Raw genomic sequence first — 27,842 nt, 5'->3', positions numbered from 1 at the left:
ACTTAGTCTTACTAATTCTCTACTGCATATGTATTATGCATAGAATCATGCATAGTGTAAGGAAAACACAAACTAAACAGACTGCAGGCAGAGTCTGTCAATGATTACACTAGACAGCTGAAATGCAGTGAGATGAAGCAAAGAGTGCAGTTGGACATTGCGATCTGTTCTTCTCTCTGTGTTAAATGTAAGTGTTGCTGTGGTTAGGTTATTATCAGCTCTGATAAATTATGAGGTTTATCAGAGCTTCTGCTCCAACATCACCTTTGGCCCTCCACATACAACATCATCTTTGAGCCGTAGATGAATTCAATGCGAGCGTGAGCGCGCGGCACCGCTACCGTTGTGAAACCATGTCACAACAGCACAATATTTTATGAAAATTACTGCAGCTACTGAAAGAGATCCAGAGAGTGAGTCATATTGACTCTGTGTCAGACACAGTCTCTGCGTGGGTATCTGATTCAATGAACGGACATGGAAAAGGACTGGATTAGATGGCAGCTTTCAGAATTCTTAAACACAAATAAGGAACTGTGATCGAATGCCGAAACCCCGCACACATAAACCAACCAGAAACTTTTCATTAACCCGAACTAAGCAGCTCAGACATTAACACAGAGAAACACTGTGTTGTAAAAATGTGAGCACACACTCACACTCGATTGCTGATAAAGTAACTCCAGTTGACTGAGGCCTGAGTGTCTTATCTTATCAAGAAGCGATTTGCCAACAAAGAAAAAAAAATCTGTGTTTGAGTCAACGGAATTTCTTCCTTTGAAGTAAAAAAAAAAGAAGAAGAGAAGAATGTCTCCACTGCAAAACTCCCAAACCTATCGCTAAGGTAATCAGCACACATCTCCATGCTCCCCTACAGCTCATCTCCACTCCAGCACATTAGAATGAGTGATTGCGGAAGTCGGAAATGGAGATTGGAACAAGTGCAGGAGACTCTTTACAGTGCATCAGTGTGATGCTCAGAACTCGAAGCATGCACAAAGTCTACTCTCAGCTGTAGGTAATATGAGATTTTATATCACAACATAACACACAAACCAACATGAGTGTGTTTACAATGCAAAAAAATGCAAACCTAAGCTTATTCTGCATACATATACACACACTCACTGAAAGGACAAACAATGACCCTGTCCTTTGGTCCACACACACATGCACCCAGACGCACACACATGCTTCCCTTTTATACCTTAGTGAGGACATCTAATTGACATAATGCTTTCCTTAGCCGCTCATCCTAACCCTAACCATCAAAAATGAATGCCTAACCCCAAACCTCAGCCTAAACCTAACCATAACGTAACTGTAACCCTGACACTAAAACCACATTTTGACCCTCAAGCTTGTGGGGAATCTTGGTTCCCACAAGCATAGTAATAGTTGAAATACCTCACATAGTGGTATAAGTGTGAACACACACACACATGCACACTCAAGCACTTTCACACACACACACACACACACACACACACACACACACACACACACACACACACACACAGGAACAAACACAGTATATATAAAGGGCTGGGCGACGCACTGCCTCTCTCTCTCTCTGCTTAACAAACACACGTTACAGTAAACTCCTGCCTTCAAACGCACACCAGTCAAACATGCCTGCAGATTACAATGGACGTTGGGAGATGGTGAGCAATGACAACTTTGAGGACGTCATGAAAGCTCTCGGTAAGTCACGCTCATGCAACATCTGATACGGCATAGAACGAGACAATTTGGCTTGGCAAGTCTCTTTAAAAAAACAACCCAAAAACAAACACTGTAGCTTACCATAGCTCAGTTAAAGTGCTGTAATTAAAAGCAGCCAAGTAGACAGGAAGGTCTGAGCAGGAAATCTAGCATGTGTGTGACAGAAAAGATGAGAGAGCAGCAGTGTGAGAGACAGATGAAGACAGTGGAAAGAGGAAGGGAAAAAAAGGAGAGTGCTATGGCACTGCTTCATTTCCTCATTGAGCTGCTGTCAGGCCGAGTTAACCTCCACTCTGTGAGCGGTTGCCGTCTGTTACGACGCCAAATAAATATTGATTCACTCCTTTCTGCATTTTCATCCTCCACGATCCGCAGAAATGGAAGACAGATTCCGACCCTGGATCAGGCAGCGGGCCAGCTCGTCAATTTTTTAAAAAGGAGGGGAAAAAAGGCTCTCCTTCCTTCCTTTTTTTTTTTTTTTTTTTTTTTTTTTTGGCGTGTCGTTGATCAGGCCCAGAAACACTTTCATTATTCACGACTCTATCTGCAATTCATAAAACAACCCTCAGTACACTCGGCTCACACGAAATCCAGGAAATCCTCAATGCCTCCGCCTCATTTCCATCCAGCGGATGGGAAAATGACATCCTTATGGAAATGGGTCAAAAATATCATTTAGATGGGTAAATATAGGGACCTCATCTGTAAGAGTGATGGGAAGAAATTGAATTTTCACTTTAGGGCAAATGGGATATGAATATCTAAACGGTCAGGATGGGTGGTTCTCTTTGGCAGAGCCCAAACTGAGCGGGATGGAAAACTCATTTAGGCCTCGTCTGACTGGGAGCAAGGTCATTTTTAAAGGGTAAACAAAACTGTCAAAAGGACCGGTAGGAGAGGAATCATAATAAGTGGCCTGTGGTGTTGTCTGTATTTCTGTTGGATGTGAGCTTTGGGTGTGTGTGCGCACACACAAAGACAGGACAGAATATTCTTCACAGACCCACAAAGAGTTGATGCCTCAGCTGGCACTGCTTTCACTTTTTGCATCCCTGCATGCTTGCAGACATTGACTTTGCCACCAGGAAGATCGCCGTCCACCTGCATCAGACGAAAGTGATAGTCCAGAATGGAGACAAGTTTGAAACGAAGACCCTCAGCACCTTCAGAAACTACGAAGTCAACTTCACCGTGGGTGAGGAGTTTGAGGAGTACACAAAGGGACTGGACAGCCGAAAGGTCAAGGTAGGACTGAATTTGTTTACTCCTAGAACCTTTAACAAGTGCACCTTGTGTTGAACCAGTGATGCATTAAGCGCTATGTCTTTGTCCTATATTGTGGTGTAACAGACACTAGTTACCTGGGATGGGGATAAGCTGGTGTGTGTTCAGAAGGGGGAGAAAGAAAATCGTGGCTGGAGACAGTGGATTGAGGGAGACCTACTACACCTGGTAAGAAAAAAATGTGACATGCTGGGAAATTTCCACCATATATTTAGATGTTTTGAATCTTTCAAAAGCAGTTTAACTTACTTAATGGAATCTTATCCATTAAGTAAGTTAAATGTCATAACAAAGATAATGAATCACTATCTAAAAAAAAAAAAAACACATGCGGGCTCAGCCTTGTTGTGTAATCTAGACAGACATGTGTTGCACCATGTTGGACTTTAAGTCTGAAGGTCTGTACCCTCTCTTCTAGGAAATCCACGTTCTCGACAAAATCTGCCACCAAGTATTTAAGAAGGCGAAATAACATGGGAATGAAGTTCAACTGCACAAAACCGTCTGCTGTGTCTTTTTTTAATGTGATTATGGAGAGCTGCAATAAACTGATGTCACACAACTTTTCTAATTTACTGTGATTTTGATGTGATATATTTTGTTTATTAAATGCATACAAAAAGTGAAGTCCAACCTTGCTCATAAATCCAGTACTGGATTAAAAAGTATGGGCTTTTAAACACATAAAGAGTGCATGTTTTATACATTAAAGTTAACTTTTATAATTAAAGGTTTCTCTGATATGTAAGTAATGTATGTAATAATGTCTGATGTCTGAACTATAAACAGAGAAGTACTAATTATACACGCCAGAATGAATAAAGGAATGCGTCAGAAAATAACGTTCACTCTGTTCTTCTGTCAGACAAACGTAAATAAATAAATAAATAAAATAATAATTTGCTTGGAAATTATTGAGAACCAAATGCGGAGGTAAAAGTGTACAAGTGATACCGCTTCTACAGGAAATGCGGGGAATCCACGTTGGAGGAAGCTGTGGAAATCACACAGCGGCCGGAAATTTCTGTCTTCAGAAGAAAAGATTTATGCTGTTGCTGAGCAATACGAATTGAAGTGTGTTTGAAATGGTGCTCACCCCCCAAAAACAGGAAGCAGCACATATATAAACCTGCATACATACTGTAAAACAGGATACAATCTATCCCGTATAGCCCACTGTGACTTATTGAAATATCTACCTTTATATATTTAGTGTTGCATTAATTACTATACCTAATAGTTTAAAAAAATATTCACAGCTATTGTATAGCTCTGAAAACGAGAAAACCTGTTATAAAATGTCATTTTTTTTAAAACCATATTTATATGTGCAGAGCAACTGCTAGCTTAGCTTAGTGTGAACATGCAGAGCTAACATCTTGTTATTGAAGAAATACTAGTCACTTATTTGCACAAACGCTTTTAAAACTAGCAAAATCTACAAGACGGATGTTTATGCTGAGCCTTTTGGTTTTATATTCGGCTTTATAACGCTGTTGAAATTTGGGCGTTCCGGCTTATTTTGGAAAATCTGCACCGGAGGTAGTTTTTGCAGCTCCTCCAACTTTCTTACAGAAACTTCCTCCGCTGAGCTCCACAGGCAGGCAGCAGTGAGGCCCGTATTTACAGTGGACAGCACCGCAGAGACTCACCGATGTGCAGCCATGGTAGGTACAACTGAAACACTAAACTTTTTATGTGACTATTCTTTAAGAAAAAAATTATAGTTATTTCGTTTGCAGTTTTTTTAAGGATGTTTGTCAGCGACATAATAATTGTGACATAAAAAATTGGAATAACTTTGTATGTCTTAAACTCTCAAAATGAGACAATGAAAAAGCTGAAAAAAACACTTTTGTCCTTTGGTTGTTGGATACTTTGAACATGCATTCGTAATACTAAATAAGCAGAGTTATGCAAAGACTTGAAAGGACCTGTTGTTATGGAGCAGGCATGCATATAAAATCTGGTATGGGAAGTATCAACAGACACAACCCCACCCTCAAGGTAGCCAAAAACTGAAATCAAACAGCAGCTGAGACAAGCTGATTACTGACAAAATTGGATGACTAAAGCTTACTTTAACATATTTTTTGTGGTGTTATTATCTCTTTGTCTTTTCACTCTTTTTCCACAGCCTCTGAGACTGGACATCAAGCGGAAGCTGACAGCTCGGTCAGACCGGGTGAAGAGTGTGGACCTGCATCCCACTGAGCCGTGGATGGTGGTCAGCCTCTACAGCGGCACCGTGGTGGTCTGGAACCATGAAACACAGGTCACCATCCATCTCTGCACATTTCTACAAAACCGTTTGATCTCCCCCCTAATCGCTCGTTAAGTGGTTACATGAAATAACCAATCTTTTCATCTCCCTTCATCTGTGCTTTTGATGTCTTTAATGGTGATGTAGTCTGACAGCATGGGGCTTTTTTCTGTGTGTAGACGATAGTGAAAACATTCGAGCTGTGTGATCTGCCTGTAAGAGTGGCCAAGTTCATAGCCAGGAAACACTGGGTCATCACTGGAGCCGTAAGTATTTGAATTCATGTGCACTGCTGATTCAAATCTTTTATTTTTACTGTATGTTTTTTGTGCAAATACCAATACAAATGTGACAGTTTTAAGGTTAAAAAGAATGAGTCTGTTGTGTGTAATGTTGGCTTTGGTAGATGACCCGTTTCTAATTGGCAGAGAAATTCAAATCTCTTTGACTGTCTGCAGGATGACATGCAGGTCCGAGTGTTTAACTACAACACGCTGGAGAGAGTTCACTTGTTTGAGGCTCACTCTGACTACATCCGATGCATCGTTGTCCACCCCACACAGCCGTACATCCTCACCAGCAGTGGTAGGAAACTGCCGCCACACATACTCACATAAACACAAATGCTCTCATATAAAATGTTACCTCATGCATGTAACTTTTTAAACTTTGCAAGCTGTAATCATCATCATCATGTTTTTTCCTGCTTCTTGTTTACTGTCTCTCTACGCTCTTCTCTCCTTGCCTTTTCCCTCACCCCAACCGATCACAGCAGTTGGACGGCCTTTCCATGTCTGGCTTTTTTTTTTGTGATGTGGTGCTACGGTGTGTAAATAAAATTGAATTGAAATTACGTTTCTCGTGTTTCCGTGCTTTTAGATGACATGTTGATCAAGCTGTGGGACTGGGACAGAAAGTGGTTGTGCAGTCAGGTGTTTGAGGGACACACTCACTATGTCATGCAGATTGTCATCAACCCCAGAGATAACAACCAGTTTGCCAGTGCCTCTCTGGACAGGACTATTAAGGTATACACACACGCACACACAAAGCACACCTAGCGAATACAGGAAAGTAATTGTAAGAGCAGGCAAGGAAGACCGCTGTAAGCCATGAAGAAATGAAAGTGTTTTTCAGTTTAAATGAAGTTAAAGGAGACAAAAAGGAGGAACACACAGGTGTAGTTTCTCTACAGGAGGAAGAAAAGGGGGATTGGTGGTCTTCATTTTGAGAAACACTACTGCTACAATACAATTTAAGTGAGACAGGAGCAGTAATTTGCTGACATTATTCAGTTGCTCAGTGATAAACAATTCAATTGTTGTACTGTAGGTGTGGCAGCTGGGCTCCAAGACTCCCAACTTTACTCTGGAGGGCCATGAGAAGGGAGTGAATTGTATTGATTACTACAGTGGAGGAGACAAGCCGTACCTCATATCAGGGGCTGATGATCGCCTGGTCAAGATCTGGGATTATCAGGTTATCACAAACACACTAGACTGCTTTTTTCTTCCTTTCTGCACCCTAAGATCAAAACAGTTTATTGCCATAATTATGTGACATCTATTATACAAAACATGCAAAGAGGTACACAAAAACAATAAAAATACAATAACAACACACTACAGTATATATTTCTACCATAACCTGTACATAAAAGATGGACATATTACCCACTGTTATTTTCAAGCCTTCAGTTTGACCATTTGTATTTTATTTTATTTGATTTGATTTGTGGATGAAAAGTTTCACGTCTAACTCATCCGCTAACAGTAACTAGCTTGTTTAGCAAGGAGTATCCAAACGCTGTACATAGTGCATGACACAGACACAGCTACCTGCTAATTAGGGCTAATATATAAATAAAATATTAGAATTTCACTCAACAAAAAAAATGTAATGCAGAGATTTTGGGATGGTCTGATTGTCAGCACTATAAAAAACACGGTCACTCAAATGGTAACACTGTTATCTTTCCTGCATCAGTGTAACTCCTCTTTCATCTATAAAAGCAAACATGGAAAACGATGGACAAAAGGCCAAACTCTCATTGCCACTCCAAAATAGATAATCAAGCACTATCAAGTCTTTTGATAGTTTCATATTTGAAGTTAGCTCTCTGAGCCAGCGGTGATGTTGCTGCACTGTATAAAAGTATCCACAATCTACCAGAGTATGTAAAAATATGAAAAACATGTAGTGCTGACTCAAGGTTAATGACAGCTTCAACTCAAGGAGTCTTTCATCTTTGGTTTCCATCTACAACATTTGGGCAAAGCTGCTTTCAGTTAAGGCGGCTGAGGTGTGTGTGCATCAGAGTGTGAAGCACAGATTGCAAATTTAGTCTGAAGACGTAACTGAAAGAGTCTCAGGTCTGCCTTAACCTGTAGCAAACATTGGTACCCATAGCTGAAATTTCCTTGCCCTGATGAAGTGTTTGTTTTCTTTGGGACTGTTGATAGTGATTCTCATTAGCTAAAAACTAGACACGATTAAGTCTGTGAAGGTTCTCAGTCATCCAGGTCATCGTAGTCAAAGGAGCTTGCAAAGAAAAGCGTCTGGACTTCTTTAAGTTACTTGAAGACGTTTCACCTCTCATCTGAGAAGCTTCTTCAGTTCTAAGGTCAAATGGTGGAGAGTCCCAGATATAATCCAGTTTTGAGTTCCCTTCCCAGAAGCCTTAACGCCCACTCACATCCTGGGCCATCTGACCTCAGGAATTCGCATGATAAGGTGGGGCCAGGTTTCACAATGAACTCCCCCGAAACTCTGGCTGTTTGGGACCCACACCCAGTTTCACACTTTGGCTCAGGCGATTAGAGGATCATCAGGGGGTCCTTTTGTCCCTCTGTGGGGGGATACTCCCACTAGGTTTATATCTGGGACTCTCCACCATTTGACCTTAGAACTGAAGAAGCTTCTCGGATGAGAGGTGAAACGTCTTCAAGTAAACTTAAAGAAGTCCAGACGCTTTTCTTTACAAGCTCCTTTGACTAGACACGATTAAGTGCTATCATTATTACTTTGGACATTAGGGGCCTTTGTATTAGATTTTTTTTCTATATCTGGTACAATTTATATATGTACACTGTACATGCTAAAAAGCAAAATAAGAAAAAGGCTTAAAGATAAACAACTTTTATATTAAATACAGCTAAATCAGGACAGTTAAATAACTGTTATCATGAATGGAAAGCAAAACCATATCTATGTAACCATTTCTATTTCTGCTGTTCCCATTTAATTTTGCAACAGTAAGAGGTGCATCTGTAGTAGAAGTAAAAGTAGGAAGGTGTTATATAGCCATTATATGCAAAGTCGTTGTCCTTCAGCGTTGATATAGACAATTCACACACGTTCATGTGCATTCATATAAAAAACTTACCACATGTGAAAAGAACAAGAAACAGTGTGTCCTTTATCTCCCTAGAACAAAACGTGTGTTCAGACTCTGGAGGGTCACGCTCAGAATGTGACCTGCGTCAGCTTCCATCCTCAGCTGCCAATCATTCTCACAGGCGCTGAAGATGGTGGGTCAAACATTCGTACATGTTTCTGCTCCCAACTGGGCACGGCATCTTGCTTAAAGTTCGACCTTTTGTCCTTTCCATAGGCACTGTTCGTGTGTGGCACTCCAACACCTACCGGCTGGAAAACACACTCAACTATGGCATGGAGCGGGTGTGGTGCATATGTGGCCAGCCCGGCTCCAACAGTGTGGCTATAGGCTTTGATGAAGGCAGCATCATCATCAAGGTAGTTATATTTGTAGTTTTTCTCACAGATTTTCTGAATGGACTTTTTAAGTAGTGGCGTGGTTAAGATTCAGCTGATGATGTAACATCCCTGTCCTCCATTTCTTCATATACCTTTCTCTCTTGTTTCCCTTTATTATTCTTAATCCTTCTTCATCCACTCCCTCTTTGTTTCAGATTGGTCGAGTGGAGCCCGTCATGTCCATGGACTCTAGCGGGAAGGTCATCTGGGCTCGTCACTCTGAAGTGCAGCAGGCCAACCTAAAGGCACTGACAGAGACTGAGATAAGGGATGGAGAGAGGCTCCCTCTGAGTGTGAAAGACCTGGGAAGCTGTGAGATTTACCCCCAGATAATCAGACACAGCCCTAATGGGAGGTAAAGCGCCAGGCTTTGGGTGGAAACAGCATGAGGTTCTGACTAATCTTTCTTTTTCCTCTAACCAAAATATGACCGTTATTAAAGTGTAAATTAGACTTGAACTAGATTTATGTCTAACTGCAGTGTAATTGTGTAATGCCTATGATTGTTTCAGTGCAGGTAAGATAGTGGCAGCCTGTCTTTGGGGTAAAAATCTTAAGGTATAATTTGATAATCGTGTGTGTAATTTGTATATTTGCACACTGACAGATTTGTAGTGGTGTGTGGGGATGGGGAGTATATCATCTATACTGCCATGGCTTTGAGGAACAAGAGCTTCGGCTCTGCTCTGGAGTTTATCTGGGCACACGACTCTTCACAGTAAGTCTTTACCTTTACATTAAGGCTCAGCATTTTAGAAAATATACTTTGTGCTGACTTAGATAAGAAAACCAATATCACACGTATGCTAAATATGAAGAGGCTGATTAGCTCAGAGTAAATACTGGAAACAGTAAACACTGTAAAAAGTTGCAGTTTTATAGGGTGAATGGTACAGCCCAATTTCCAAAAAAGGTCTGAGGACTGAGTTCCTTTTTAGGGAAGACCTAGCTTATTTCAGCAATGCAAAACCAAATCAAATTCTTAATCTATTTACAGAAGTGTTGCTCGATAGTAAAAGAGTCTAGGTGTGTAAATGGGCCTGTTTGCAAGATAGAACTATCGCCCATTAAAACCATTTGGCTCATTTTGAAATAAGAAATATGAAAAAGGAGGCTCTGTTGAGCAGCTAAATATCTATATTTTACATCAAGAATTGAAATATATTTGGCTTTCAAAAATCTACATCATCAGTTCCCCCCCCCCAAAAAAATCACAGAATATTCTTAATGTGATGTAACTCAGGGGTAATAGTAACATCAAATGAATTTAACCTTAAGATAAAATCAGACTTCCTTTATTCAAACTCTGATATGTTGTCTTTGTACTTTTTGCAAATGAACATAGCATTCATAGTGTTGTGTTCTTGCTCTCTTTTTATTTTTTACATTTTACACATCGTCCAATTTCAAATCAGTTCAATTTAGTTTTATTTGCTAAATCGCAGTAGCCTTAAGGCTCTTTTGTTATTGTAAGGCCCTACAGCAATACAGCAAAAAGTCCAGTTATCAGACAACCCCCCAGTGAGTAAAGCACTTGGCAACAATCGTAAGGAAAAACTCCCTTTTAACAGGAAGAAACCCGGACAACCAGGGAGCGGCAGCCATCTGCTCAGACTGTTTGGGGATAAAGAGAGAGAGAGAGGACAAAAACATGCTGTGAAGAAGAGCCAGAGATTAATAATAACTAATGATTAAATGGAGAGTGATTTTTTTAAAAACAGGATTTCAACTTGCTCATCGAACTGTCAACATAAACCCAAAATATGTACTCCTGAAAATGGTCAAAGGGCTGATTAGCCTTACTGTAAGTCCCCTGTGGTCTGGTACATTATTATTATTATTATTATTGTTATTATTATAAATATTGTTATAGGTATGCAGTCAGAGAAGGCAACAGTGTGGTCAAAATATTTAAGAACTTCAAAGAGAAGAAGACATTCAAACCTGAATTTGGAGCTGAAGGTGAGTTTCATGTCACGTTTTTGTTTGAATTTGTTGAATATATTTTTGAGAGCATATGTGTGAGTATCTGTGCCTATGTATTACTATCCTGCATCCCTACAGGCATCTTTGGTGGCTTCCTACTAGGAGTGAGGTCAAACAGCGGCCTGGCCTTTTATGACTGGGAGAGCTCTGAATTGATCCGGCGTATTGAGATCCAGCCTAAACATGTCAGCTGTAATCCAATGAGCACTTTATCAGCTTAAATCGATACTAAATTTACTACTGTGGCTTTCTGATAGGAGTTGTTTTTTTTTTTTTAAATTGTGTCTTTAGGTCTTGTGGTCTGACTCTGGGGAGCTCATCTGTATCGCTACAGATGAGTCTTTTTTTGTGCTGCGCTACCTACCAGAGCGAGTGGCCACAGCCCAGGAGTCTAAAGAAGGGGTGACAGAAGATGGGATAGAGGCTGCCTTTGAGGTCAGAGACTCACATGGTTAATTGTTTAGACTATTTAAGTAAAAATTTGACGTCTTAGAAGAATTCTGTTACTTTTTTAGATCATTTTTCAATCTCTTTTCTGTCTGTCCTCTTTTTCCTGCTGGTCAGGTGCTGGGGGAGGTCCAAGAGGTGGTAAAGACAGGGGTTTGGGTGGGAGACTGCTTCATCTACACCAGCTCTGTTAACAGACTCAGCTATTATGTAGGAGGAGAGATAATCACCATTGCTCACATGGACAAGTAAACTCACAAATATGTATCTGCAAATCCATTTAGTTGTTTTTTCCTTGGCATACTCATAAATGTTCCTGTAATGCTGCAAAATCTGTTGTATGGCTATGAATCCATTTAGTGTCTTATTTCACGTTTTATTTCCACTTGCTATCCAGTAAATTCAAAACTACAGACAGTCTTTCTTTGGTGTAGGACGATGTATCTGCTGGGCTACATCCCGAAGGATGACCGTCTCTACCTCGGAGACAAGGAGCTGAACGTTATCAGCTATTCGCTGCTGCTTTCTGTGCTAGAATATCAGACAGCTGTCATGAGGAAGGACTTCAGCACTGCTGACAAGGTTCTACCCACGATTCCAAAGGAGCAGCAGACCCGTGTAGCCCGTTTCTTGGAGAAACAGGTATGTTTGCATGCCAGCTTTTACCTCGAAAATCCATCTTTGTGCTTCTCTTGCTCCTTTGGCTGAGTAAAAATTCAGGACTTGGACGAATGCATAATTTACAGAACATGAGGCAGCCAGATGGTGTGATACCTCTGGGCAGAATTTCTGTGTGTTTCTTATAAAACATATTTATCATGCAAGGGCTTTGGCTTCTCACGCAGTCACTTTTCCCCTATTCATATTGCTTCATATATCTAGCCTCTACTGCTGGCCATCACAACAAGTGAGAAAGGATAATATACAGAATATAGACTGATATGAGAATGTTATTTTGTGCTGTGTAGGGCTTTAGGCAGCAGGCCCTCGCTGTGTCCAATGACCCAGAGCATAAGTTTGAACTTGCTCTGCAGCTGGGAGAGCTCAAGACAGCCTATCAACTGGCCCTGAAAGCAGAGGTGAGAGCCTGGACAATTTCTATAGCTACTAAATGTTAGCGGCTAGATGTCTTTAGACACTGTGCTACTCTGAGCTAAATGCTAAAGTTAGCTAAAGCTACAGAGTGGAATAGTTGTGTGGTGTATATTCACATAAATAAATCAATGATTATTGGTTTTGTTTTTTAATCAACAGCTGTGTAATTTGATGCATAATGTGCGCAGAATCAGTTATTTCCCCTATACAAGCCTGACAGTGTGAGTCACAGACCTGGTGTCCCTTATTTAGTAACCGCTTTACAGTGTTTTGTTGTCGAGGTTCATGCCTTTCGTCCTGAGATAATCCGCTCTCCTGTCTCTTTGGCACCTCTGCTCGCGGGGGCCGAGTCAGTCAGAACAAAAATGGAAGCAGCTGGCAGAGCTTGCAACTACAAAGTGCCAGTTTAGCTTGGCTCAGGAGTGTCTCCACCAAGCTCAGGATTATGGGGGATTATTGCTTCTGGCCACCACTTCAGGCAACGTTGACATGGTGGGCCAAGTGGCTGAGGGGGCAGAGAGAGATGGGAAGACCAACGTGGCCTTCCTCACCTACTTCCTGCAGGGGAGGTTAGTGCATCAGGGGTAAAGAGCACAAAGGAGGTTTTTAAACTGACTTATGAGTTTAAACTTTATTCTTTTTTTCTGTCACCACCATCTTTGTTTTTTTGTATTTGCTCAGAGTGGACAAATGTCTGGACCTTTTGATCAAAACAGATCGACTGCCAGAAGCTGCATTCCTGGCAAGAACATATGTGCCCAGCCATGTCTCAAGGTAATGCTGCTTCTAATGAATACCTAACGTCCAAGTGTAACACTCTTTGCCTGTGGGCTTACATTAGCCCAGACCTTCCCAAAGTGTGGGGCCCGCCCCCTAGGGGGGGCGCAGAGCCATTGCAGGGAGGGCGCGGCATGAAAAGGGGAAAAAAAAACAAAAAACCATGGGGCTCCCACACAAACGCAAAGCAGGAGATGAAGCGTCGCTGAATATGTTTCCAAACCAACTTCATTCTAAGCCAAAGACTAGAAAATCTGGTGAAGCATATCTGCCCTTTGGTTTCACCTGCACAAGTGCCGAGGTAGGTCTTCCCTGCAGAATTGGTTTTGCCTTCGTCGGGAGCAGCGCTGGGCTCTTCAAATCACGGACAAACAGTATCATACATTCTTGATCTTTAGTTCACAAACACTTGTTGTAATGACTAACTACTCCTGACATGTTGGAGATGTTAGCTCTTTATACAGTAAAGTTACAGTGGGATACAAATAATATCAGGCTGATCCTGCCACGATTTGTTCCCCCTGTCTAAATCACGGACAAACAGCCCAAACAACAACAAACAACCCATTTTGCACAGAGAGGCATTTTTTTTTTTGAAAAATGTATTGATAGCAATGTTGAATATTATTACACAGGAAAAAAACAACTATATGTAAAATAATTATACCATGACACCTCTGCCTTTGTAAATAGAGGGACAGAAACTGCGTGTTTATATGTAAGCACGTAAAACCTGAAGATAGAGACAAAATACTGTTAATCTGACTATCTGCCATTCTGCAATTCATCTCATGTAAACAATAATGTGGCGCACAGCTGACGTGAAAAAAGGCACATACCTTTGATGTTGAGTGACAAACTCTGTATTACTCATCCACACGTAAACGCAAAAAATGAGTTTTAAAAAATCTCAGCTTTCGGTGATTCGAAACGCCGTTTACATGTGGACGAAACAGCTGCGTTTTCAAAAATACCCGTGTAGGTGCGGACGTAGCGTAAAAGAGTTAGTAGTTTATTTGCTTACTACCTGTAATTTATTGCAGATTACTTGTATTTGCTTAATTGTTTACTAAATGTTTGAGGTGTGAAATAAACCGCAATTGAGCAAAATATGGGTGTGTGTGGTTGGAGGATGTGTGCGTGTGTGTGCGCGCGCGAGGGGTGGGGGGGCGCGAACATTTTTCTGTAAAACAAAGGGGGGCGCAGCGAAAAAAGTTTGGGAACCACTGCATTCGCCTATCTGTGTGTGTCCTGAAGAACCTCTGCATGTATCACTTGGTGTGCCTGTTTTCCTCACAGCTGTTGAAATAATTACTAGTCTGAATCAGAGTTTTTAGAAAAATGTTCTTTCTTATTAATTAGAATTTCTATAATATATTATGCATCACTGTGGCGATGCGTGTGCCTCTCTTCCTTCAGGGTGGTGAAACTCTGGAAGGAGAGTCTTTCCAAGGTCAACCAGAAGGCAGCAGATGCTCTGGCTGACCCCAGCCAGTACACCAACCTGTTCCCTGGGTTCCAGCAAGCCCTGCTGGCTGAGCAGTACCTGAAGGAGACTCATGTCGGGGTCAGACCTGCTTCAGAATACCCTCTCATTACGGTCAGTGCGAGAGTCAGTCAAACTGTATTTTCAAAGTTAAATCAGCATCTACGATTTTTTGCATTTTCTGCAAAGCTTGTTGGACTATAGCTGTTCATACTTTGAACATAAGTTAAGAGTCTGAGATCCCACTTTTCCCATTTCTTTGGTTCTTTAGCCAAATGAAGAGCGCAGTCTTCTGGAGGAATCAGCAGGTTTTACACCTAAAGGAGAAATCACTGACTCGGAGGTGAGAGCACAGTCTTCAACTCTACACATGCTCATTCAGTCAGTGCAGTCAAACAGGCTGCTCTTGTGTGTCAATAAGTGCCTAAGCTACTATAAATGTCACAGCAGCATACCAGTCTTTTTTAATTTCCTTCCATGGTATCTTGACTACAGTGTAATATCCTAACCTAATATGTGTTTTTAGGGTAACAATATAAGCTAATGGATGATAACAAAAATGAAAAAGATTTGTAAAGATTTGTAATGGTTCACTGTGAGAAGCGAAAAAAAAAAAAAAACATTCAAATTTACCACTGATTCAGCTCCTTTCACACTTGACTGTTCTCTTTCATGCACCATGTCTGGCACATGGTGCATGAAGGAGAACAGTGTTGCTCCTTCTGTAAAACTTAAACAGTTATAACTTAAACAGATGATTAAAGCCAGCGGTTGAGCAAACACTGCAACTCCTTTTCTGAGTTTGATCGTTCTGTGTTTTCTTTAAAGCAAGGAGCGGAGAGCATTAGTGAGGCCACCATTGTGCCAGCAGTAACAGAAAGTGAATATTCAAAAGTTGCAGTAGTGGAGGAGGACACTTCAGTAAAACAAGAGTCGACTGATCCCGTTTCAGCAAGTGAAGAAGAATCTGTCCTGAGAGGAGCAGACCCTTTTCCTACTGCTGCTACAGAAGAACAAGCAGTGTCAGAATCAGGCGAGTTTAAAGCAGCGAAGGTGGGCACTAAAGCAGACACTCTAGTCTCTGTGGAGGAAATCACCAGGATGCCTGATGAGGAGGCTGAGATGGTACAGCTCAGTCCTGTGGAAGATGTCAGGTCATGCGTGAAGAAAGACGTTCAGGAATTATCTCCAGAAACTGAAGCTCCACCTGCTGTCTGTGCTTTGGAAACAGAAACCACTCTAACAACACAAGAAGCACCAAATGAGGCTTTAGCAGCTGGGGATGTCCTGGTTAGCGCTGGTCTGACGGTCGATAATGAAGTTACGTCCGAGCCTATAGCACCTGGGGAAATGATCATTCATCAAGATCTGGAAAAAGATGGGATCGCCTCAGAAGTTCCAGGTTCAATGGGTGGAGCAGCAGAAACAGAAGAGACTCCTGTTACGTGCGAACTTGTTGCAGAAACAGCACCTTCACACACGGCAGTGGAGGAGCTCATCTCTTTTGAAACCGCAGATGTTCCAGCGCTGGACGCAGCTGTCCAGATTTTACCGGAGCTGACCCTGGATCCTCTGCTAGACTTGCTTGAAGATGCAGTGCCAGTACTGAAGCCAGTCCCAGCACAAGAACGAGAACAAGAGAAACAAACTGGAGAACTTCCAGTAAAGCCTCCTGTTATTCACAAGGCTGAGCCAGAGGTTTTAGCCCTCATTGTAGCTCATGCAGAAGGCCATGCAGCAGAAGAGGAAGAGGAAGGTCCTGAAAGACCTGAAGTACTGCCAGAGGACCTCGAGGCGAATGATGAGGTAAACAAAGGTTTATAAGCCTGTTACACTAATATTGCTATGATTGTTAAATCCAGAATTGTTTGCCTTACACCTGTAGGCCCTGGATGATCTGGACAACTTTGACCTGGAGGATATTGACACCACAGATGTCAACCTAGATGAAGAGTTCCTGGGTGAATAGAAACTAGCCTTTCACAAGCCATTTTTTTCTGTTCAGTGATGCGAGTTTCATAAATCAAAACAATTAAGACTGAAGTGAATATTATAAGGCGTTTGCATTCTTAGTTCTGGCCTAAACCCTTATCCAAACACGACAAAAACCAGCCTCCCAACGGCCCAGATCCCAGACTAATCAAACACAATGGAATAAGCCCAACCCACCTACCTTGCAGCCCACAAATCCCAAAGTATCTGCTCTCGAGGCATGATGCCAGACCCCGTGAAAACCCTTAGGAAGCCTGTCCATGCCTCAGTGGGACAGAGCTGTTTTGCTGGTTTCCAGCCACGACTCTGATGAGACCAGGCTGTATTTTAATACTATCTGCATATGCAGTGTATTAAAGCCAAAAATGTACTGACAGATAGGCATTTCTTCATTGTTGCTAGCGTGCCTTTATGATTTTATTTTAAATGGTTCGTATCTTTAAAGAAATGCTTTGGGGTTTGCTGTGTCTCAAATCTAAGTGCTTCACGCTTTACTTGCTGACAGAAACATAGCCTTCATAGGAAAGAATCGCAATACCTCTCCTACAAGCATCACAGCATTTTATCAGACTCCAAATGACCATTTCACCGGTTCAATGTGAGTTAAATGTTCCGCATGCCATTCCACTTTATGTATACACCATGTCATGCAAACCCTCCATTTGGTTCTTCTCATTGTCTTAAATGATAAAGTCCTAATTTTATTTTTAAGCTTATTAAATGATCAAAAACATACAGTATGTTGCTGTTGCTGTGTGTTTAACATGGTTTTCTGCTTCCTTTGTTTGAAATAAAAACTGCATGCTACTGTGACTGTTTTCTTGGCGAGTAAATTAAAGGAGCTTCCACAGTCTCTAATATAATTCCAATAACATGACACTCAAGTACAAAGGCTGTATTTATTTTATGTACATGATATAAGCAGACATGAAGCTCGATTCAAAGAACTACACTGACAATTTCTTCGCATAAGAAATAAACATCTTAAAGTATCTCACAAGACGTTGCAGCCGACTCTTCAAATTGTTGGTTGTGATGTGAAAAGGTGAGAAGCATATTTTACTCTTGGCCCAACACAAAAACAACAAACTGTCATATTTTATACACGAGAGGCAGGATTTCCAGACGTTCTGTATAGCATTTCTCTATTGAGGTATAGACCAATCATGAAGCAGAGCCCTCAACAGCAGACTGTTCATAGGCCTGCAGAGCCAGCTCGATGTAGCCCGACCTTTGGGAGTCCCTCTGGGCATAGATCTGCAGGGGCACACGTGAGTAAATGGAAAAAGAAAAGAGATCAATTACACTAAAGTGCAGTCAAAGTTCAATCACAGTATTAATAGCATTATTACTGGACGTAGTAAACACAGCTAAGATTGGGTTTCGAAATCAACTGTGACTAAATGAGAGGCCTTGAATGTAGAAGACAGACACACACCCACACCTCCTGCCGCTAACCTTTCACATTAAATGGTTGTCATTCTCAGTGTCTCTCCCCCTTACTTCAATGCTGAAGGCCTGTGAGAACAAATAAGACCTGATGTATCCTGGACCTGGTCCCTCTATTCCCACTTTAGAGTAAAAACCCAAACGTCTAATGCAGGAAACAGCCTAGATTTGACCTCTTAACAGCTATACTGACTCCTGATTTGCCTCGAACATCCAGGAATACCATTTATGTAAACTAGCTCAAATAGCAATACGTTAAACAGACTTCAAATGAACTCAAGTGCCAAACAGAGATACAAATTGGCACATACTGTTTGTCACAGTTCAACTACCTTAAGCAGGTCGGTGCCTGTGGCCTGTTGGCTGGCAGCTTCCCCGGCTGACTCACTGTGGGGGTGGACCATGTGGAACAGAGACACGAGGCTTACAGCATCCTGGAGCCTGGAAACACCAACACACACACTGAAGGCTCAGATCAGAGCTTTTGCCAGCAGGTACAGCGTACTCAATGTAACTCAATTCTAAAATAATGCAAATGCTTAAAAAAAACTCACAGCTCTCTTTTTAGCATGTCCACTATGAGCCCATCCACCCTGCGAACACTGACTAAGTACCAGGCCATGCCTCCGAAGTGTCTGGTGGACCGCAGCAGATCGTATTTGCCATGCTTGTCCAAGTCCTCATATGTGGTCGTGTGTACCTAGACACAAAACACATTAAATGAATACAGACCTTGATGATTTAGCTCATTTGTAATTAATCAGCACAACACTCATTATGCACCTTTTTTCACTTCATACCAAATGAAGCAGAGAACATATAAAAAGACAGAAAATTTCACAGCATAACAAGTTCTAGGTAGAGTTTCCAGATCTCAGTGCAGCCAACGATGAGGTCAAAATACCACAAGGTCACTGGTATTTTACCTTGATGTATTCTGAAGAGTCTGGTTCAAACTGGACGAGGCACAAGTCCAACACATCCTCATGGCGGTCCTGGGAAAACACCAACTAATGAAGAGAAAGAGGTTTAAGTGGGTAACAGTGTACTGAGGAAAACCCTCCAGACACAATGACAATGAACAACATGAGGTGATGATCAGTTGTCAGTCATGGTTAATAGCAGTTTTTTTTAAAATGGACAGAATAATGTGTAGATTATGATATTATCACAACACGTCACTCGTGATATTTTATTGTGATTTTAAACATTTTGTGATATGCTGAGTTCTGCAATAACATATACTGCAATTTATCTGCAAATTATGGCCTCTGTTTTAATTATCTTATTAATTAAAACAAATGTTGACACGGTTTTCAGTCTCTTCCACTTGAATGACTTTTATTGTTAGGCACACAGGTGGACCGACATTGTCATTAAAACCTGTCGTAAATGCAGCACCCACCTGTCAAACTGTTTGTATCACATTCTAGTCAAACAACTGAATGCAAATGTGTGAACTGCTGTACCATTACATACATTTAGAATATGAGACAGCAGTCACCGGTCCTCTGAGACAAAATGAGCCATATTAATCACATATGAATCCACAGCCTGCGAGTTAATGTAACCCTTTGTGTTCTACACTAACTTTCCTCGGCCTTACAGTTCACTCCTCTGTACAGCCTAGACAGGGCTGTGTCTGTGATAAAACACTGACAGTGTCACATATCTCATTCCAGTGGCTTCAGCATGTACCCTATTCTCTTAGCTCACCGTTAACTGTGAGGTAGGTTTCTCATTTCATTCCGGGCCAACTTTCGGGGTGAATAAAGTTTTATTGAACTGAATCGAATCATGATAAGTAGGTCAAGTGTTAGTTGTTTTTTTGACTGATCTGATTTAACATGAGGTATTTCAGGATAGCGGTGCATGAGACAACTCCTCACGTTTGTGACATTCTCAGAGTATTTCACTTGCATACTGCACCTTTATCCCGGGCTTGTTACAAAAGGAAAAAACAAACATATTTTTCATCTTAATGCAGATGGTGCTTTTCTCATTTCTTTCTCTGATGCCCATTTGTTTAATGAACGTTCCTCCTGCATGCTGACAATCATCATAGCTGACCTGGCTAGGAAAACACCACAGCGCCCTCTGGTGGACTACAAAAGGAACTGATTTTAATATTCTGGTACTTAAAAGTTTAATTTGTATCTGCAATTTAAATAATAAACTAAAATTTGGTGCCCATGTATGGATACAATGTATCCACGGCAATGCTATACAAGCAGCAATATTCTGAAATACATGAAGTTTGGAAAATTGGGTCCAAACAAGAGTTTTCCCTTGTTAGCCCTGTTAATAGAACATCAGTGTAAACAAGGATTATGCTGACTATGTGTAAATAAAAAAACAATTTTAAAAAGTAGAGTAGATTACATCAACACATTTTATATCAGAGCAAACATGAGCTACATACTGGAGAAAAAAAAAACTCACAGATCCAACAAATCACAATAATGGCTAATAGTGTTCAGCAAACTGTGACGATGAGCCCAGCAAGCAGAATAAAACGACGCTGGAACAGGCAGACATAAATGGAAGGCAACCATTATTAAACGTATTAACTACAGCAGTTCAAGGCCAAGTATCTGCTGTTGGCCAGCACCACACTCTAGTGTAACACTTTCAGCACATGATGTTTTCACTGCGACCAATAAAAAATAAAAGGGAACAACTCATGGGCACAAAATGAAGCCTTTATCTGCAGAAGGCTGGTGCCGCTTATAAAACCTGAGCTCTGTAAAAGATGCATCGAAGGAGTTTTATGGAATATCATTTAAAAAGAAGAAGAAGAAAGAGAGGTAGGAGAATTCTTAGGTCCTACCTTGAGGTTCTCCTCTTTGAACAGAAGTGGTGCAGTGAGCTTGCGTCCCTCCTTAGGGAAGTAGACCTGGATAAGTCGGTCTCTCTCTTCCCAAGTGGCCTTCCTAAGGATTCCATTAGGTTCCCGTACAACTATAAATCTCTCCTGTTGAAAAGACATACAGAATATATATATATATATATATATGGTATATTTTATTAACATTCTTGAATCCAAAGCTATATCAAATTGGTGAGTTTTAGGCAATTAGGGGTAGGGCTGGGCCATATCATAGCATTCACGGTAATACTGGTATAATGTTGGGCAACGATAAGAAAATGAAGTATCGCGATAGAATATGGGTAAAACGCGCATGCGCAGTGCCTTTGTTTTCATACGCACGTGGCGGAAAAAGCATGGCTGCGACAGAGAATAAGAAGGGCAAAAGCGGGTTGTTGAATGAAACGGATGAACCCGAATTGGTTTGTAAAAATGCAGCAACTTCAGTGGTGTGGAACTGGTTTAGCTTTCGTCCGTCAGATACACAACAAAGCACTATTTTTGGTAGCGCATGCTAGCGGGCCGTCGTTATTACCGTGTTGTTTGGAAAATACGGCACACTTAAAACCAATCCTTTGATTTTTCTGAAAGTCGACAGTGCCCCTTATAATCCCGTGTGCCTTATGTATGAACTCTGGTTGTGTTTACTGACCTCGAAACGATTTTATGTCGTATACGGCGCTCGAAAATCTGTCGAATGTTTTAGTACGACTTTGCTAAGCTACGAAGCCGCACCGTTGGATGGATTGTCAGACCATTACGGCTATCGTAGGCAGGAGCCTCGCGGAGTGATACGTACTGTGCTTCAACATAATATTACCGTATTGTGTGTGTATAACCTCTTTTTACGTTTTGTGGATATTATACATGGTTATGCTGAGGATATGTCGGCCAATTTCCACTGGAAATGCCTTTTGGTTAAACTGTCAGCAAGGAATTTGCATTTGCACTGTTAAACTTTAATGCACATAAAAAACAGCTGCTTGTTTTAGTGAAAATACATTGATGTTTTTTTTATTTGCACTAATAAAGTTGTGGAGTTGTAAAGTATTTTGTCTAGTGTCAATTATATCGTCAGTTATGTCGTTATTGCACATTTTCAAATGTATATTGTGATAAATACTTTTGGTCATATCGCCCTGCTCTAATTAGGGGCATAGAAATGTATATATTATGGAAGCTCACGTCAGTCAGGACCCCTATAATAAAAAGTCTGTATTTCATATATGGCAGTCTGGCACAGAGCAGGTACCAATAAAAGCAATAAAATGAAAAGATGAGCTGGGGTGGAAGTGGATTGCAAAGTCACTTGCAGATATGACGCAAATGTAGCTTAAAGCAAATAAAACGGAGCATCCTATACAAGAGCCGCGCGTTGGATATGTGGAAGGGTAACTACTGCTCTGCCAGGACTGCGGCTGATCGACTTGTGGAAGCCAACTAATACCCACTTAAACACACACACACACACAGAAAGCAAGATGTGTGTACCCTGTGTGGAATATTATAGGTGATGTCTGTAAAGGCGTATTTAGCTGTGTCCATGCCGTCCAGGATCTTATCCTCACAGAGCACATCGCTGATGGGCTTCCTCTCTTGCAACACAAGGGGCATCTGCAGCAGCTTTTTAGCTTGCTCTTTGGCTAACTCGACTGCCTAGAATCACAAAAAAAGAATTGGATGAAACAAAAGCAACACCAACATATGTAAGAATGTATGCGATCAAAAGGGGTGGACTCTGTAACACTTCATCAACAGGGCACCTGTTCCAGCTGTTCATCTGTCATGAGTTTATACGTGGGTGGCTTCAGCTCCTGCTTAATTGGTCGGTACACTTTCTGCAGGTCCAGGCCTGTAATCCTGGTGAGGATGTCCTGTACAGCTGAATCGGTGAATTGGGGCTTTGCATGGTCTGTGGCAGCTGCAGAGAAAGACATACTAGTTAATGAGCTAAATAATTTACAAAGTCTGGCTTGGTGACAGTTATGTTTAACTGTAGATTGTTTACTTTCCAGACGAACTTAGCTTGTATAGCATCATTCATTGGGATTAGCAAGCATCGACTATATCGGCCAACACCTCCAAATACAGCGGCTTGTAAAAGAAGCTAAGCCTTTACATGCTGCACATAGGTGCCGAAAGGCAGAGCGACAATAAAGCGTCAGTGATCGTTTGTCACCGGCACCCCAACTGCTGAGCCCAACGAGCTACAAGGTCAGCGTTACAGCGAAGAAAAAGCCTGAGCTGCAGTCATGTTACCAGCAATAAAACGCACCTTTATCTTCTGTTTCACTACAAAAAGTCCTCGCGCAAGACCTCATCAGTATCTGTTTGCTCCTTTGCACAGTTTTCACCCCAGAGCAGCTCCGCAACAAGCACCGTGCTGTACCGAGGGCCGCCATCTTTGTTATTACCTCATCTGTGCGACAGGACCTTTCAACCCCCGCCCCCAAGTGATCATGGGATATGTAGTATGTTTACACAACGCTACGAAAAATAAAATAAAATCACCTTTATTTGTTTGTTGCTTTCTCATAGCTTGCGCAGTTTAAATGAATAATAATTAAGCAATTTAAAACTATTTTTTCTTTCGAGTGTTAAACTGTGGCTGTTTAAAAAAAAAAGCTTTTTTAATTTGTTGTTTTTGGGTACTTCATTTTTTTTGGTAATGTATTGATATTTAGAACTTGTCTACAATAAAACGTCATTGTAGAACAGCGGTCCCCAACCCCCGGGCCTCGGACCGGTACCGGTCCGTGAGTCGTTTGGAACTGGGCCGCGAGAGTTGAGGCTCAGGTGTGAAATGTATAGTTTTCAGGGTTTTTATCGGTTTTCAGCGTTATTTTGTTATCGTTTTTATCGTTTACTCGGTTTTCCTTGGTCTTTTCACGTGTGTTATGAATAAAAAAAAAATTCGGTACCGGTACTAGTTTTATTTTGTTGTATTTATCCGTGACACCTTAAAGGCCGGTCCATGAAAATATTGTCGGGCATAAACCGGTCCGTGGCGCAAAAAAGGTTGGGGACCGCTGTTGTAGAATATTAAAAAAGTTAATTCTATTAAAAGATAATCTCAGTGAAAATATCCACTAGGTGGCACTGTGCTACCACATGCGGTTAGCCCCACTAGTAAAGCGTTCACTTGTGACCTTAGTGTGGGCACTGGAAAATAATTCATTTTCAAAAATGTCATACCATTGTATCAGATTTTCAAAGACCTTTTTTTTCTTATTTGTTTGTTCCTCTTGTGCGGCTTAACTTTGGGTAGCCCACACACATTCCTAACTTGCCATTACAGGGTGTTCTTGAATTGTCTGATAACTGGATAATCTGTCTGGATGATAAATTACACACTATTCTTCCAGCGAAAAACATATGCTACATTTTTTTCTATGTAAAGATAGGTCTGTCTCAAAAATACCCATTGGTTGTTTTGAACTTTGTCCTATTTAACACCAAGTTTGTGCAGTGTGGGACTAAAAGAATCAAGTGTAGCTATAAGACGCTAGACGGTCAAGACTGTGTTTTTTTCTCTTTCCCACTTTTTGAAACTTTTTGAAAGAATATAAAAGTTTTAAGAAATTCTGTTATTTTAACAGACTTTAACAGTGGAAAAAATAGTGTAATATGTTTAAACAAAAAAAAAGTTGTCGATGACTTTATAGCTTCAAGAAAATGCATGCTTTCAAATATTTGCAATATTAGGAACGAACAAAAACTGTACAGTGGTGTTTTACACTTTTTTCTGACTTCAGATTAACTGAGACAGTGTGGGGAAAATGTGGGAAAGTGTTGCGAGTAAAAAGGATGAAAGTTTTGCTTAATGCGGTTGAAAATGCCCTTGAACGGTGGAGCATTTTAGTCACTTGCCCTCTCGAGTCTGAGAGGGCAATTAAGGGCAAGTGAGTCAGTTGCTGACACACAAAAAAAATCGAACCACATGTTATCAGCGCTGTATAGACGCTCCAGCCTTGACTTAAAAATAAGCAGTGTCTATTGGTCAAACGGAAAAATTAAAAGAAAATATTTTTTAAAAAGAAAAACTATTATTAAAAACCACTATTATTAAATATATAATAGATAGTAAAAACTAACAAATAATTAAAAAAAAAAATGAACACCTCTGAATTATCTTGGGGGGTGCAATTAACGTCTAGTGCTGATTTGAACTAGTTCAGCAGGCCTACCACAAGCTTTCTTTTAATGTTTTTATATATGTTTTTAATGTAATGCATGGTAAAATAGGATTAAAGGGTAATTCTGGCACGGTTTTTTATACTGTAATATAGTTCTCAGACTGACACTCAATTGTTTCCAAGCTTAAAAAAACTTTAAAAAAAAACCCCCTAAAAGTATTTCTTTTTTTAAAAAAAAGCAAAAGCAAAACTTTATTTTTAGAAAATGTCACTAGAGTATGAGGGAGCACTATTATTCCACATTTGGTGCTCTATATTAAAGCCATTAATACCAGAGTAATAGCATTCGATAGTGATAATTCAACAGGGAACGTGAGATCCAGTCCAGTATTTAACCATCAGTGTGACTCTGTGGCACAGAGGAAAAGGATAAATTAGACTTTGTCTACACAGGCGATACATATGCACAAAGACAGGCATTGAAAAGAAAGCTGTCATGCAGCTGACCTTCACTATGTGAAGACCAGAAACTTTAGAAATAAGTCTTTTCTAGATTTTATATGATGGCATTTCTCACAGTTTCTCTCTTTCTCTATTTGTCCTTCAACACTCGTGTGCACAAACGACAGTAGCCACAAGCCCCCCACATGCTACCACAATCCGCAAACCCAAAATGCAGCCGCTTTACCCTCCACCCGAACACCACCACCATCACCACCGCCACCACATAGCCATGGGGATCATTAATATAACTTCATGCGCCATGCACAAACTCTTCCGCCAGGATCTTAGTTGCCTTCTCCCCCTCGACCCCCTTCCTCCTCCTCCGGGCCCCGGCTCCCCCACTAATCTGCAGTGGGATTTAGATATTAGACGGACAGATGGAGGTGTGGCTCAGTTGGTAATGAGGTGAGCAGTGGCAGTGAATCCGGAGGCCCAGACACCGGCGAAACGACGTGTGGATTGAGATGTAAGAGGCCCCTACGCAACCAGATGTACACAGCTGTCACACTGCTGACAGAAAGTAATCCTGCCACCGAAGCACAGAGCCAGAGAGAGACAGAGACAGAATTAGCGTCTATCCCGTGGAGGTTTAAATGACCGCAAGTACTTTTACTTCCAATGCAATTCATCTATCTATCTATCTATCTATCTATCTATCTATCTATCTATCTATCTATCTATCTATCTATCTATCTATCTATCAAAATTCTTACTGTTGAGTCATAGTACACGTGCAACACTCACACACACAAATTTAAGGGTTTTACTGTAAGATTCTGACATATCTTTGAAAAACTCCAGAAAAATCACGCTGAAATGATTTAACTCCTAGATGCATGATCATCTTTGAAAATATGATGGATAATATTAAATAAAAAGGCCATATAGCCATTAAAACAATCTCATCCTCCAGCAGCTGTAACAAATACTATTTGTTCATTCATTCATAACTATAAAAATATGATAGAATAAACTTCGAATTTAAGTGATTTTAAAAAAAATATATTTTAAATATATTTTGCTGCCAATCTCTGCTTTTTCTTACATGAAAGTGTCATTTCATCATGAGCCTTTATCTATAGTGGAAGACTTCTTAATAAAGGTTTGCTACTTCTGCTCTATTAATGAAAAGGACTTTTCTACTGCTGCTCCGGCTACAGTGAATAGGTTGAGTGTAAGAGTGTGTGTCAGCGTGACTGGGAGCAGCAGGAAGCTGAGAGGTGAAACCTGAGTGTAGAAGAGAGGCTGGATGTGGAGGGGGGTGGATGGGATGAATCGGGGAGAGGGGATGCAGGGTTGAGGAGTGCGGTGAGCCGGTGGGTGGGTGGGTGAGTGGTGATGGTGGTAGGGGCACTCTGGGAATGACTTGCCGCACATGTTTATTTAGCTTTCTGCACGGTCAACGGAGAACGAGTTCAGAGCGAGGTGAAACGGAAAGGTGTGTGGGGGTGTGTGTGTGTGTGTGTGTGTGTGTGTGTGTGTGTGGAAAGAGAGAGAGAATGTGAAGAGGATGTCTGTGCTCAAACAACTGGAGTGTAAAAAACGCAGGGCTGTGAGAGGAGATGCTGGAACAAATAAGTTCAACTTTTTCAGCTCGCCATTGTCAGTTTGGCCCCGATACAGTCTGCCCCCCCTCGCCCACACACACACACACACACACACACACACACACACACACACACACACACACACACACACACACTCACACACACACACACACACACTACCATCTGTGTGTGACACTTTTAAGAAAGAGTTCAATGTTGAAAATGATGTGCAGTTATATGGCATTATCATTTTTTATGTTGTTGATTTTTTCATGTAAAAATGCAAAGATAGATACAAAAGCTGTTATTTCCCCCTCTTTTTAACCTTTATTTAACCATGAAAAAAATTAGCTCTTGAGATCAAAAATCTCTTTTACAAGAGTGTCCTGGCCAAAGAAGGACAGCAGTGTCAGGTGTTCACTCTCCTCTGTCACTTTGTGCTTCTTTATCGTGCTTCTTTTCATTGTTGTCATATTGTGACTGTGCCAGAGTGCAGAAATGATTC

General features: G+C 41.0%; 3 protein-coding genes across 3 annotated transcripts; 2 read left to right on the top strand and 1 right to left on the bottom strand.

Moving 5' to 3' along the window:
- Positions 1 to 1,552: 1,552 nt before the first annotated feature.
- Positions 1,553 to 3,571, top strand: LOC146504467 (retinol-binding protein 2-like). The gene is made up of 4 exons (XM_085131095.1): positions 1,553 to 1,704; positions 2,792 to 2,970; positions 3,076 to 3,177; positions 3,428 to 3,571. Exons 1-4 carry the CDS (start codon positions 1,632 to 1,634, stop codon positions 3,479 to 3,481), a joined length of 408 nt encoding a protein of 135 aa, XP_084987221.1. The 5' UTR covers positions 1,553 to 1,631; the 3' UTR covers positions 3,482 to 3,571.
- Positions 3,572 to 4,424: 853 nt separating this feature from the next.
- Positions 4,425 to 17,640, top strand: LOC146504466 (coatomer subunit beta'-like). The gene is made up of 22 exons (XM_085131084.1): positions 4,425 to 4,676; positions 5,147 to 5,284; positions 5,452 to 5,538; positions 5,731 to 5,857; positions 6,152 to 6,300; positions 6,605 to 6,751; positions 8,703 to 8,802; positions 8,886 to 9,028; positions 9,205 to 9,404; positions 9,657 to 9,767; positions 10,923 to 11,011; positions 11,114 to 11,220; positions 11,327 to 11,470; positions 11,600 to 11,730; positions 11,917 to 12,124; positions 12,451 to 12,561; positions 12,932 to 13,146; positions 13,259 to 13,351; positions 14,774 to 14,954; positions 15,112 to 15,183; positions 15,669 to 16,646; positions 16,726 to 17,640. Exons 1-22 carry the CDS (start codon positions 4,674 to 4,676, stop codon positions 16,807 to 16,809), a joined length of 3,618 nt encoding a protein of 1,205 aa, XP_084987210.1. The 5' UTR covers positions 4,425 to 4,673; the 3' UTR covers positions 16,810 to 17,640.
- A 72-nt stretch (positions 17,641 to 17,712) lies between these two features.
- Positions 17,713 to 23,576, bottom strand: mrps22 (mitochondrial ribosomal protein S22). Its single transcript, XM_085131086.1, has 8 exons — positions 23,426 to 23,576; positions 22,914 to 23,071; positions 22,642 to 22,806; positions 21,112 to 21,255; positions 19,208 to 19,291; positions 18,836 to 18,981; positions 18,614 to 18,722; positions 17,713 to 18,089 (listed from the first exon to the last, which is right to left on the bottom strand). The coding sequence occupies exons 1-8, from the start codon at positions 23,550 to 23,552 to the stop codon at positions 17,997 to 17,999; spliced, it is 1,026 nt and encodes a 341-aa protein (XP_084987212.1). The 5' UTR covers positions 23,553 to 23,576; the 3' UTR covers positions 17,713 to 17,996.
- Between the last annotated feature and the right edge of the window lie 4,266 nt (positions 23,577 to 27,842).

The sequence above is a fragment of the Neolamprologus multifasciatus genome, chromosome 14 (genome assembly GCF_963576455.1).
Source record: "Neolamprologus multifasciatus chromosome 14, fNeoMul1.2, whole genome shotgun sequence".
Classification (NCBI taxonomy): Eukaryota; Metazoa; Chordata; class Actinopteri; order Cichliformes; family Cichlidae; genus Neolamprologus; species Neolamprologus multifasciatus.
The sequence above is the reverse complement of the archived record's forward strand: the minus strand, read 5'-3'. Positions and strand labels throughout refer to the sequence as shown.

Coding starts and splice junctions, on each gene's coding strand:
- mrps22 (XM_085131086.1), bottom strand. CDS start 23,552: ATGGCGGCCCTCGGTACAGCACGGTGCTTGTTGCGGAGCTGCTCTGGG. Junction 23,072..23,425: donor TAGTGAAACAGAAGATAAAG/GTGCGTTTTATT, acceptor CTTTCTCTGCAG/CTGCCACAGACCATGCAAAG. Junction 19,292..21,111: donor TCAAAGAGGAGAACCTCAAG/GTAGGACCTAAG, acceptor TCTCTTCATTAG/TTGGTGTTTTCCCAGGACCG.
- LOC146504466 (XM_085131084.1), top strand. Junction 11,012..11,113: donor ACCTGAATTTGGAGCTGAAG/GTGAGTTTCATG, acceptor GCATCCCTACAG/GCATCTTTGGTGGCTTCCTA. Junction 14,955..15,111: donor CAGAATACCCTCTCATTACG/GTCAGTGCGAGA, acceptor TTGGTTCTTTAG/CCAAATGAAGAGCGCAGTCT.
- LOC146504467 (XM_085131095.1), top strand. CDS start 1,632: ATGCCTGCAGATTACAATGGACGTTGGGAGATGGTGAGCAATGACAAC. Junction 1,705..2,791: donor GGACGTCATGAAAGCTCTCG/GTAAGTCACGCT, acceptor GCATGCTTGCAG/ACATTGACTTTGCCACCAGG. Junction 3,178..3,427: donor AGGGAGACCTACTACACCTG/GTAAGAAAAAAA, acceptor CCTCTCTTCTAG/GAAATCCACGTTCTCGACAA.